General features: G+C 42.6%; 1 protein-coding gene across 1 annotated transcript; it reads right to left on the bottom strand.

Moving 5' to 3' along the window:
• Positions 1–482: 482 nt before the first annotated feature.
• LOC128619298 (serine/threonine-protein kinase DCLK2-like) lies at positions 483–13295 on the bottom strand. The gene is made up of 16 exons (XM_053643388.1): positions 12893–13295; positions 10035–10387; positions 7701–7833; positions 7050–7142; positions 6855–6937; positions 6278–6353; positions 5556–5658; positions 5379–5436; positions 4872–4991; positions 3733–3879; positions 3511–3644; positions 3158–3332; positions 2193–2273; positions 1981–2073; positions 1881–1896; positions 483–1784 (listed from the first exon to the last, which is right to left on the bottom strand). Exons 1-16 carry the CDS (start codon positions 13293–13295, stop codon positions 1768–1770), a joined length of 2085 nt encoding a protein of 694 aa, XP_053499363.1. The 3' UTR covers positions 483–1767.
• Between the last annotated feature and the right edge of the window lie 383 nt (positions 13296–13678).

Genomic DNA, 13678 nt, shown 5'->3' with positions numbered 1-13678 from the left:
TTGCAGTACAAAGTAAAATCCTACAGCGTAGACATGAAACACTTGGCCTAAATGCACTTAGTCATGGTACAAAAGTTAACACTATTACACTTCATGATAATCATTCCACGTCATTTGCGTTCCCATTTTTTCTTCTTTTTTTTTTTAGATGAAAAAATGGATCACTACGTTTTGATGAAGACTACAAGGCGCCAATTCATGGACACGCACACCAACGATACTTCATTTCGGATGCCGGCCATATTTTGGCATAAAGCAAAATGTAACACTTCCTGATTTCAGGTTGCCAAAGGACACAAAATATCGGATGCATTTTATGTAGGAAATGATGTCTATTAGATACCGAAGGAGTGGCTGAAAGTTCTAAGTAGGGGTTGGCTATACAACGATAATATCGTATCATGATATTTGAAGACATTTCTGTGACGCACAATATGTATCACAATATATTAATTTAGGAAAAAAACAACTCATTTGATGTCAATGATTTAAAATAATGAAAAAATATATTATTTATACAAAAAAATTAATAATTAATAATACGATTTTAACTTTTTTTTTTTTTTAAGATTCAGGAGCAAATTTTAAATTCAAATCAGCTTCCAATGTAAATAATATTTTTTTTTTTACAAATTATAAATGTTATTTAAAAAAAAAAAAAAAAAGCATGATCCTTAGGATATCTCAGAAAGGTGTACGATGATGATAATTTTCCACGATATCGATATTATATCGTCATATTGCCCAGCCCTGATTCTAAGTATACTGCAATGGATTAATCTACTGACTCGGATCAATGGTTTTTCACATCGAGACACTGTACGTATATACAGAAAAAGAGAGAGATAGGCAAAGAATGGCACAGAGTATAAATGAGGTTGCTGGTTTGTTTGGAGAATCTGCGTGCTGTCGCGCACCAGGTGCCGTCACAGGCATGAGATTGGACAATACAGGTTCTGGTCTTGTGTTGGTCTTTGCCATATTGTTGTTGTGCAATTTGTTGCAGTCCTCTTATGATTCACCTCTTCCACAAAAAAAAAAAAAAAAAAGGTCATAAGTATAATAAACGGTGGGTGAGAAGGCATTTGTTCAGCTGAGGATAGGATTCAACAGATCAAAATGAGACAAGGTCAAAAGAACGTGAGAAAGGAGAACAAGAGAGCGAGGTCTTGCTGGTCTGGTGTAATTAATCACAGCTCAGTGGATTTCGATTTAGTCGAGTATCAAGCTTTAAAGGTGTACTTCACCCAGAAATGCTCACGTTGGGCCATATTCAAAGTGAGAGAAAGGGAAAGTTGCTTGTATTCAGAGTTGGGCACATACTTTAAAGACAGCTCGTTCTGATTATTAAACTCTTCTAATGCATGTAGTTCACACCTCTGATGGAGTAGAAACATCAGAGACGGGGATATTCAACAGCATCTAGACTACTTCTCCTTTAAACACAAACCCCTGAAAAATGGGCTAGAAAATAAGGACTGGAAGGAGCGAAGGAAATAGTGTTTCTTTCGCTGTTGACTGTAATATGATGTAATAGAATGAGAATGAAGGACCAATACAACGATATATGAAGTGATCTATAAGACCGTCTGAGTAGCGGTTAGGTCTGTGGTTACGTCTGAGACGTGCAATTTCCGTATAATGGTACTGCACGTGTTTAACTCGACTCTGAATACGCATCCCGTCGGCCATGTTAGCATTTCTGGGTAAAGTATTCGTTTGCGTTTTGTTGAGTGAGCAGATCTCTTCCGCTGGTCCTCTTGTTGTCTACCTTAGGCTTTGCTCTACAATAAAACACATGCGAAAAATGTACCATTAAAAGTGGCATAAACTTTTGCGATGTAATAGATTCTGAGGACAACATTAGCTCTTACCATTACCTTGCAGCTCATCCAACTGTAACAAAGTAAAAATGGAAGCTGTTATTGAGATGTATTGTGTTTAGCTATGGTAGATTTTTAATTATGTTGCTTGTCTCACTTGTGTTTCTGTCGCAGTGCTGTCAGGCGCATGTACACTTTTGACTGCATCCGATGTCTCACACATCATATTGTTCTCCAGCATGGCATCATCCTGAGAATACGCATGCAAACATCATAGTTAGTGTGAAGCTGAGGCACTTCATTCTTCCTTCTGAGATTAGGGCTAGAACCAAAGGTATGTTCATGTGTGAGCATGTGTGCATCTCTTACCAGGACCCATGGGTGAGACAAAACCTCCTCTGCTGTGTAGCGTGCACTCACATTTACCTGCAGCATCTTTCCAATCAGTTCCTGTGAAGAAACGTGAACCGAATTCATTATTTTTTTAAAAAATTCTCATCTGTTAACTGTTGTGTTGGTGTGGTTTAGTGTATTAGAGTAGCATTACTGTGTTGGTGTAGAGTTGTGTACTGGTGTGTGTTAGTGGTGGTATGGGTTTGTGTATTAGTGTTAGTGTTCGTATAGAGTTAGTGTGTGTGTTTGCTTACTGTGCTGGTGTGTTTTAGTATGTTGTTGTGGGTTAGTGTATTAGTGTTGGTTAGTGTAGAATTAGTGTCCGTGTGAGGTAGTGTGTTAGTGGCTATTTTGTGAGTTTTGGTTATTGTGTTTGTTTAGAGTTAGTGTGTTGGTGTGTTTTAGTTTGTTGGTGTGTATTTGCCTGTTGGTGTAAGAGTTAGTGTTTGTTTGGGTGAGTGTGCTGGTGTAAGAGTTAGTGTTTATTTGGGTGAGTGTGCTCTTGTGTATTTGTCTGGTGGTGTAAGAGTTAGTGTTTGGTTTGCTGTGTTGGTGTAGAATTAGTATATTGGTGTGTATTGGTGTAGAATTAGTGTGCATTTGGGTTACTGTGATGGTGTAGAGTTAGTGTGGGTTAGTGTGTTGTGTAGATTAGTCTGTTGGTGTGTACTAGTGTGGTCGTGTAGAGTTAGTGTTTGGATTAGTGTGTTGGTGTAGAATTAGTGTGTTTGTGTGTAGAGTTAGTTTGTTTGGGGTAATCTGTTGGTGTAGAGTTAGTGTTTCTTTGGGTTTGTGTATTAGTGTAGTGTTTCTGTATTGGTGTAGAGGTAGTGTGTTGGTTTGTTAGTGTTGTGTTAGTGTTTCTTCAATGTATTAGTGTAATGTTTCTGTATTGGTGTAGAGTTAGTGGGTCAGTGTGTTGGTGTGGTTTAGTTGCAGACCTTGGCGCTGGCACTGATATTGTCCCAATAAGGGGAGGGAAAGTCCAGTCGGCCCCGTAAGATCTGCTCAAACAGCTCCTCCTGCTGGTTCCTCTCACTCCGGAATGGAGGAAAACCACACAGGAGGATGTACATGATCACACCAGCCGCCCAGATATCCACCTTTAAACCATACCTATCGCGCACACACACACGCAAAGTGTGTCATCATTATATCTGTAACCCACGTACAGTATCTTACAACTATATAATATATACATAAGTTCAATTCTATAAATTCAGTCTCGAGATATTATCAGTTGTTTAACATCAGTTACACACACACACACACACACACACACACACAGTTGTACCCTGTTTCTGCAATAATCTCAGGTGCGACGTAGGTGGGTGTTCCACACACGGTATAAAGCGGCCCCTCCACTACAGTGGCCAGCCCAAAATCCCCCAACTTCAGAGACTTGGTCCCATCAGGATATTCACAAACCTACACACACAGACAGATAGCAATGTATTTGGTGTTACAGCAGATTAGCGCTGTGTGTGTGCGCGCGTGTGTGTGCGTGCATGTGTACCAGTAGATTCTCAGGTTTAATGTCTCTGTGCACTATGCTCATGCGGTGCAGGTATTTGAGAGCTCCGGTCAGGTTGTACACCATGGCACTGGCATCTCTCTCGGTGTACTTTGTGGACGAGGTGATGGCATCAAACAAATCTCCTCCCTGTGAAATGCACACAAACAGATCCGTTCTCACAAATTCTCTGTGCATAAAGAGGACAAAGGTTTAGTCCAGTTAAGGACTGTGAATTTTTCCTTTTTTATTATTATTATTTTTCACATTTTGGAATACCAAAACCATCCGTCTAATTTTCCCTTTTCATTCATGTTCATTAAACACTTTATCCTGGTCAGGTTGTGGTGGATTCAGAACCTATCCCAGGAATACTGGACACGGTTTGGGAACACATCCTGGACTGGACACCAATTTATTGCAGGGCTTCAAACACACACTAATACACCTAGGGGGAAACTGGACCTAGTTTATATACGATACGGACTGTGTGTGCTACATTGAGAGCTCCGTTGAGCTGAGTCGGCAACGCTACCTGCTGCAGAGTCCAATCTAACCTCTTCAGTAGAATGATAAGAATCCTTTACCCCAATCCAACAGACTAAATCAATTAGAACAATTTCCTTCTCAACTTAGTTTGTGTACTAGATCCATTACCTCATCACAAATACTTAAACAGCGCTGGTTAAAGTAGTAAATTCCCTGCTACTGGCCTCTGATTAGGCAGTTAATTCAAACACAGAGAGACGATGCACAACAAAAAGTACACATAACAATACATAACCTCAACTCAGGACTGAACTCAAGAACATAGAGCTATGAGGCAGCAATGCAACCTGCTCTATCTACCATCAATCTAATTGAATCAATAAATATAAAACATTTATCTGCCTTGGGCTATTGACTGTAGGTCCAACTTCAATGATGCCAGGAGTCCAGGAAACGATAATTGTCCTGCTCTTTGAGTGAGAAGGACAAGCTTTGTGTCTTGCCAGTCAATCTGAATGACACTAGACAAGTGCCAATCTGTTACGTTATTCTATACTGAATACGACAGCATCCTCCTCCAAGTGGTTTTACCGAACATACAATCCGCAAATAGAAAAGTGGCAGCTTCACATGTCTCTGAGGATGCAAATTACCTTAACAAGCTCCATGACCAGGTAGAGCTCTGTAGGCGTGTCCACCTCCTCAATCAAATGGATGATGCTGGGATGCCGAACCCGGCGTAATATCGCCACCTCATTTGCTATCAGATGCTCCTGAAAGTGGCAGAGCACCAATCAGAGGCTTTAGCAAAATATATACCAGAACTAACTAAATGTACTCCCACCAACCACTTAATTAGGATCACCTGCACACTTTCTCATTAATACAATTTTCCAGTCAGCCAATCATGTGCCAGCTCTGCAATGCATAAAATCATCCCTGGTGGGGGGGGGGGGGGACAAGGGCCAAGTAGTAGTTGCAGTAGTTGCTGCAAGCCTTTTAGAATCGACCAATTGGTGTGCGAGAAGGCGGGAATTACAGAGAGGGGTTAATGCAATGCAAATATGCGCACGCATGATGCAGTATTAGACCATAAGCACATCATAATGAAACTAAAGCCGAATCCCAGACATTTTCTCAATATATTAGAGGCTTCTCACCTTCCCGCTGCATTTGGCCTTGTCTATGATCTTCAGAGCATACTCCTGCCCGGTGGCCCTACACACACACACGTGCACACACAAATATATATAAATTTTATATATATATATATATATAAATATATATATAAACCGAGCCCTTGTGGTTAAAGTAATGTACGTGTTTTAGTTCCGTACCGCTCCACACACTCTTTGACCACTGCAAAGTTTCCGTCTCCGATGACTTTCCCCACTTCGTATTTATCGCTGATGATGGAGGACTGCGGCTTATTTCCATTTACTGAGACACCACAGTAAGACATGGAGAGAGAGGGGGAGGGGGGTGATATCGACAAATGAGTGGAATGAATAGGAAGGAGGAGAAATGTAGGGGAAGAAATATATATAATAAGACTATGTTGTTTTTGACTATTCAGTGCCTTTACTGTTCAGGATTTAAAGGAAACATCCATCCCAAAACACTTAAATACTACAACACTGGCAGCACTATCAGCAGGTAGTCGAATGGCACTGTGAAAAAAAGAAAAAGAAAAAACCATGTTGATGAAAGTCGTTTATGCTAAAAGACTTGACTCAGAATGTAATTGGACACCGTTGAAGATCTTGTTCATTGTAAAGCTCACTATTCTGGGTGGATTTTTCCTTTTCAGAAGGTTGTGTGATGCTATTTTGTGATGCTAATTTGTGTATAATATCACCTCACAATCTCAGCCAGCATGCCTTTCACAGCACAACACACATGCTCTCATATTACATATTCATTTGCTCGCCATCACTCACTTACACTGCACACATTAATTCTCTCTCTCTCACACACACACACTCATTCACACACACAGAGAGAGAGCGCGCGCGAGAGAGAGAGAGAGAGAGAGAGAGAGAGAGAGAGAAAGATTTACCTTCTGGGCTCAAGTCCTCTTCTCCATTCAGTTCTTCAGAGGGGGGAGGGGAGGGAGATACATGACGGGAAGAGATCTGCAGAGCCCAGACAGGGAAAGAATAAGAGACACACACACACACACACACACACACACACGCAATGCAAAACTGTAAACAAATTGGATAGGCTTGGTTCATGCTTGGTTAGAAGTGATCTCATAGCCTGAAGTAATAAATGGTGTTTCAGAACTGTCCAGGCTGTCCAGCACTAGATAGGGGCGTGGCATTAAACAGGAAGTAGTCATAGTGAGTAAAAGCACGTTATGAAATAAAATGACTTTTAGTGTCACCTCATTTGAGCAAGGTGAAACAGAATAATAAAATGATTTTAAGTAAATCATTAAAATGTCCTCATGCCATTAGCATGGATGCGTGTGAACACATTTCATGTACTTAAAATAAAAAACCCAAATCTTAATCCTGTTACTCATTTAAGAGTAAACGATAAGTCGAACGATTCTGATTTTCCGAACGCTTCAGGAAGTTGCCTAAACAAGTCTTCAGGAGTGTATAGCGGGATCTCGGACATGATTTTACCTTCTGGCTGCGTGGACTTGCTGGGCTTGATGGGGACTTGGATGACCTCGCAGTCGGGCTCTGACTTCTCGGCGCCTCATTGGCTGTAAGGGAGAAAGCAGACACGCCAGTCAACCGTCACGACAACACCACATGTAGTAAGGTTTCTTAATGTCCAACGTTCCTCCTCTGTCAGTGTGAAAGATTCATGATTACCTGACACGGGTGATTTTGACCTGAAAATGCCAGAGCTTCTTGGGACAGCGGCCTTAACAGGAGCTGACGACTTTGATGATTTCATCTTACACTCTGAGACAGAGACGGAGACGGAGTGAACAAAACACAGGACCGTCCACCTTGCACGGTTATCAACAAATACACAAAGATTTATGAGGAAGAAGCCTAAGAATGCCTTTTTAAAGACTTTTTTTCCAACTAGCCATTAGTTCTGTACCAAAGATTCTAGTTGTATGGGAGTTGGTATAAACTTGGGGGTAGGGCTAGCAGTACTGTACCTTACTGATTCTTTACATACACCTTGTGTGGCATCAATCTAATTGATTATTATAGTGTGGCACTATATGCACCCAAATAGAAATCTGTATTTTTTTTCCCCTCACATTCCAGAGAACTGTGGATTTTTTGCTGTTGATATCAACGGGATCTGTCAAATGACGACAACACAAAATTAACTCAAGCACTTCTTGCGTGTTAGAGCTAATAATGGAGGAAGTACACCGTCCACTTTGATGACGCCAATTGATCAACCAGTCACTGCTCCTTAGTTCTCCCATTTCCATTTGGGCCAGTTGTTGTTTTTGAATGCAAGGTGGACAAGGTGTGTTTGAGCGTGTTTCGATGTCTGACCGTTAACGAACGCAGCAGCCGATGCTTTCCCCGCGTGTCCGATCGCAGCATCGTCCTGAGCGTAGCGGAACTTCTCAAGACCGCATGCGATAAACACGTCATCGTCACCGAAAAAGTCCTGCAGGCTCGTCAGCTACAGAGACACAGAAAGAGAAACTCGGGTTGAATTCTGCTGTAGTACATCACATGTCATCATACCACAGTCACGTTATACGTTTTGGACCATTCAAATCCTCTTGACCTTCTCAGGTTCTACTAGCATGAGTGACTGAAGAACACACACGCACAAAAGATCCCCTTTAAAATCGATCACACGCCATCCTGACACAAAATGGCTTCCACACTTGTAAATCACCTTCTTCAGTCCAGTTCCTCTCAAGGTTTTTTCCTACACGGTGTATAGTTCTACAATGAGATGACAGTGAGGCAGAAACATTTTTATTTTTAAAAAAGACCTACTGGCAGGTGCAGTTGCAATGAGAAACCAGCAGTTTTGCTTATAAGGTACAGGACACACACACACACACACACACACACACACACACACACTTCCGTCTCGCCAAAGAACAAATAAGTCTTTCAAGGATTCCCCTCCTTCCCTGCAGTAGAAAAATGTGTGGCATACAAATGAGCTCTGATCTTTTACACACACACACACACACACACACACCCCAACTTGTGTAGTTCCTGTCTCTGCTGAGCCATTCAGGGAGTTCACCCATGAGGAGCAGAGAATGGTTACCATAGCAACTGGCCTGCAGCCAGAGCTGAACTGGGCTTCTCCTGCACCGCCCATCAACCCCCCGCCCATCAACCCCCCCCCTCCCCCCTTCACCTCCCTTCCCACCCCCAACACACATATACACACACACATTGCTTAGCAAGCTTATGTTATTAAACTATTGATGATGAGTGTATATTGAATATGGTAAATGTCAAGCTGATAAAGACGGGCTGTACTCTTAGAAGCCGTAACTCTGGATTTTCGACATTCTTTGCATTTTATATCTTCCACTTCATTATGCACACTTCTGTTCTACTAGAACTAGAACCATTAGATAGTGCGTACGATGCTATCTGTTATTGTCATTTTTTAATTCACACAATTCCATTAATCACAATGCAGACTGCTGAGGTTGAAGCCACCTGTGTGTGTGTGTGTGTTTTTAAGACTTGAATTATTAATTCCGGTGGGGTCAGATTAGGACGTTTCTAAGGGCCCTGGTCAGACAGGGGCCCCAGCAGAACCCCATACTTTCCTGTATGATTTTGGTATTTAAGTGGCCTCTTTGCACAATAATCTATTAAGAAGCAGGCTATAATGAATGCCCTTCGTGCCCAGTGCATGTGTGTCCTTAAGACGTTTGTGGATTATTCAGAAACGCGGCACTTCACAGTTGTGAGTTGTTACATGCATCAGGTAGATGGCAAGAGATTGGGATACCAAAAGAGGAAAGAAAAACATGAAAAAGAGGAGAGCGCAAGACGGAGAAGATGGCTAGTCACCCAGTTTTTCAAAAAATAAAGTTCCCATTCTTGTGCTATGATTCTGAAGCTAGCCCGTATGAAGCTGTTATAATTAACATCAAATAGAAATTCTATCAGTTACGCCCCCAGATGTTCATCCTCGGAAGTTGGAACACAATATTTCCAAGAATGTATGTTTTCCCATGCAATCGAGCAATAGCAATGGAGCATCGAGCTTCATAAAGGACGTAAAAGCAGTCCAGTGTTGTACTGTATATATTCCAGCTTTCCAAAGCCTTGCAACAGCTTTCTGTGAGGAATCGATTGAAATTTAATGTGATCATATAAATCTCCTTTAATTGTCCCGAGTGTGTTCATTAGAGAAGCGTTGTAATGATATCCGATTCGGGAGTGAATCGTTTGTTCGAGTCGGTTCATTTCGATGAATTGGAGAATCCCGTTGATAAATCCGGTCTGAATGATTCGTTCACAAAAAGAACCGATTCGATTCTCGAGATCAACTCACTGATTCAATGATCCTGTCACTGTTTTAGCTCATTTCGACATTTCTATCTGAAGCTGCTGGTTTGTTAAAGTTATTATTCTTTAGGTGTCAATAATGGTAAACCTCTGTTAGGTTGAGCATTATAAATACAATAATACTGCATGTCACTATGTAAATAAAATGGCAGGTTTATGTTCCACACACAAGTGTGGAATGTTAATGGCATAGAAGCTACCGGTTGCAACACGGCCCTTCTGACAAGTGCAGAACGTTGACACATTGCCCGAGTGGTAACGCATCATTGATTCCTATTCTGCACACACTCAGAAATATCACCTGGAAGGATGTAAAATGCTACCCACCTGCTTCCCGTCTAGAGTGTACAGCTTCTTCACGGCTCCAGAGTCGAGCTTGATGGCCTCTGTGATGTCAGCCAGCACCTGCTCGAAAGAGTGAGCCGTCTTTTTATTCAGCAGGACTCTGACAGCCTTGCGTGGCTTCACGCCGCTCCGGATCACCGTCACCAGCTTAGGTTTGATAAAGTCTTTACTCTCTTTTCCCTCACCCAGTGCCCGCTGGCCCCCGCCTGAACCCTGGTGGCCCGCCCCGGCCACCGGTCCTGTCCCCGCAAGCCGAGAGCCCCAGTTAGGGTTCACGTTCTTAGTGTAGTCCACTTTCCTGTAGGGCTCGTTAGATGCACAAACGTAGCTCTCTCCTGCAGGCAAGAAAGTTTTTAAAAAAATTGTTATACCTAATAATATCATATTACATTTCTGATGAGCTCCATTAAATACCATTTAATTAACTGTCCAAAAACAATTTTAACAATGCTTTAAACAAAACTCTTCACATACTCTTTCAAAATGTGCAACCATCATGGAAGCCATAACTTCAAATAAAAAGATAAGGGTACGTTTGGGTGAAAATGTTTAATTAAGAATCCATGGTGGGGCACACAGTGGTTAGCATGTTCGCCTCACACCTCCAGGGTTGGGGGTTAGATTCCTGCGGGGGTTTCCCCTGGGTAGTCCGGTTTCCTCCACCAGTCCAAAGACATGCGTGGTAGGTGTCCGTAGTGTATGAATGGGTGTGTGAAGGTGTGTATGCGAGTGTGCCCTACGGTGGATTGGCACCCTGTCCAGGGTGTACTCCACCTTGTGCCCCATGCTCCCTGGGATAGGTTCCAGGTTCCCCATGACCCTGAAGGATAAGTGGTATAGAAGATGAATGGATGGGTGGATGGAAGTATCCATGGTACACTTCATTTATTAGAAGTTGAATGGAAGTCAAATGAAAGTCAAATGAAAGTCCATTGAATGCCAAATGGAACTTGTATGAAAGTCCAATGAAAGACTGATGACTGTCCAAAATATTGAAGCTTAATGTTTAACTGATTTTATATGAGTGCCACGGTGGTTAGTGTTTTAATATGGATTGGTTTCCTTTTTCAAACAGGAAACTCCTACACCTACGTAAATAGATTCCCCAGTATTGATCTGAGTGCTATTTGAGGCATTAAACTGCCAAAATCAATCACTTTGGGTTTGTGCTCTATGGATGGTCCTGGCGTGCATGTGACTACCAAAGATGTAAACATTGGTGGAACCCGTTAAAACCTTGAAATGTCCTTGAAATTTTCATTGATTATGAAATGTTATTACTCTTCTATTTACTCCTAATGATACAGCACCTTTATACGTCTCTGGCTATATGAATAACTGTGTTCCAAATCGTGTCTCAAGATCATCTAGTCATAGCCTTCTCCATATTCCATAGAGACAATAAAGAAAACAAAGTGCAAAACAGAGGTAGAACACAACTGCCAACCCCCACCCCGTCCACGGGGTATATATGGGGTCAGGATTTTGTGCTGCACTAGAGAGAGAAACAGAGAGCGAGACAGAGAGAAAGGAAGGGCAAGGTCACATTTTTGATTTCTGCAACTCTAAGCATATACAGGATTAGAGAAAATGAAAGCGCAGCAAGGAGACCGGGGAACACACAGAAGCGGAAATGAGCGAGGAGACAACGTGAATGTGAAATGTTAATGGAGTGTGTTGTAATGTGAAATGAATGGGGTTAATGGTGGTTGTAGTTTTGTAACGTGCTCAGTAAAATTAAACGAATGGCATTAATAAAATGTGACAGCTTTTATTAGAGGAAGCTGAAGGAGGCTCCGGGAGCCGTGTATGAAGGAAGGGCACCACATCTTTTCTCTCCACTTGTGTTTAATATACAGGATGCTATCACGCATAACAGCAAGCCTCGCAAAATAGCCGAAAAATAGTAGACTGGAGGCCTGTTAAAAGTAATATCTGCTCCGGACATGACGAATCAATTTATATGATTCGAATCAATGTGACCATTAGCATCACTCATGGCTCTGTGTTTAGAGCACTAGAGCACTATGCAGACATGCTGCTGTCAGCAAATTGTCCGGCGGTGGGGTTGGGGGTGTGAGGCGTGGAGAGGGGGGAGGTTTTGTGGGTGTGTGCATGTGTGTGTGTGTGTGTGTGTCCCCACTAATCTCAGCCAGGTCCACGGTTTTACATTTGCTCTGCCCTCAGTTAAACCTTGTGCTGTCAGAATGAAATCTGGATTCCCTCTCTATTGGCTGGAATTCACTGGGTTACCATGGTGACCATTCCGAGGAGCTGATTGGCTATTTCCAAAACTGCATAGTACTGTACGTGCCCAGGATTTTAGACTTAAGAGGTTACAGCACCTTTACAGAATGAATGGCTAAATAATGACATTACTGTTTAGGTTACACAGAGTGCAGGGATTATTATTATTATTATTATTATTATTATTATTATGACTTAAATAAGCATGAGCATATATGCTTCAGTAAATTGCAATAGGAATTGTATTTGGGATGGCAGTTGGGGTGACATGATTTTTTTCTATGGTGCCACCCATGCAGCGTGCCAGAAATAATAATTTTTATTATTACTATTATTATTATTATTATTATTATTATTATTATTGAGTGTGGAATGAATGTAGTGTAGTTATGGTGGTGTACAATGTGAATGGCAAGTATGTTTTAGTTAAGTTGTAACAATAGGCTATAATGTTTAATATGATGCAATCTATACAATTTCTATTCTTATTAATAATATGAATGTATTAACATTAATACATGAAATTCCATTTCTTGTACCAGATCGATCCAGCAGGCCTATCCTACGTTCCTGCAGGTGCTCCTTTGTCTTACCTTCCACCAGCTCGTCTAAGCTCGTCACCCTCTTGCTGCCGTCCGCCGTGTAGATGGTGCGGACGCCCTGCGGCAGGTGCAGGTTGTCGGCGAGTGAGCGCGTGAGCTCCGCAAGAAGCGCGTCCAGAGACCGGAAGCGGTCGTTGGACACGGCGTAGACGAGCCCCTTGAAGTAGCGGTCCCCGTTGCGGTAAAAGCGTACCTTGCGCGCCCGCTTCTCGGAGCTGAGCGCGCGGAGAGTGCGGGTCCGGTAGAAGCTGCAGTTGGCGCTCTGAGCGGGGCTGGGCACCAGACTGCTCGCCCGGGACCCGGACTGAGAACCGGAGCCGGTGGCGCGCGTCGAGCGCCGAACCTTGTCCCGTTCGTCAAAGTGCTCCAGCTCGATGCTTCTGTTCAGAGCCATTTTTACCTTTTACGTGATACGTTTTGGTTATTTATGTCTTGCAAGTGAGAGCACGATGCGCTTTTTTCTGGTCACCGGCTCCCGGGTCTACACGACGCGCTGATCCCTGCTCACGCCTGCCGGGGGCCGCTCAGACGGCGGGGTGACCCTCTCCGAGAGAGGGGCGTCGTGCGGCACGCGAGCATGATTTACTTACACTTGGCACAAACGCGTAATACCTACACCTGTTCTTCTTCCTCTAACTGATTACTCCATGAACAGGTCACACTACGATAAAAGACATTCGTGCAGTCATCCGGTAAACGCCGCCACTATCACCGGGAATAATCCAGATTCATTGCAATCGATTTCAGTCCGAGGATTGTGTCATAAAAATCCAAAAT

This window comes from Ictalurus furcatus, chromosome 15 (genome assembly GCF_023375685.1).
Source record: "Ictalurus furcatus strain D&B chromosome 15, Billie_1.0, whole genome shotgun sequence".
Lineage (NCBI taxonomy): Eukaryota > Metazoa > Chordata > Actinopteri > Siluriformes > Ictaluridae > Ictalurus > Ictalurus furcatus.
This window is presented reverse-complemented; position numbering and strand designations above follow the sequence as displayed.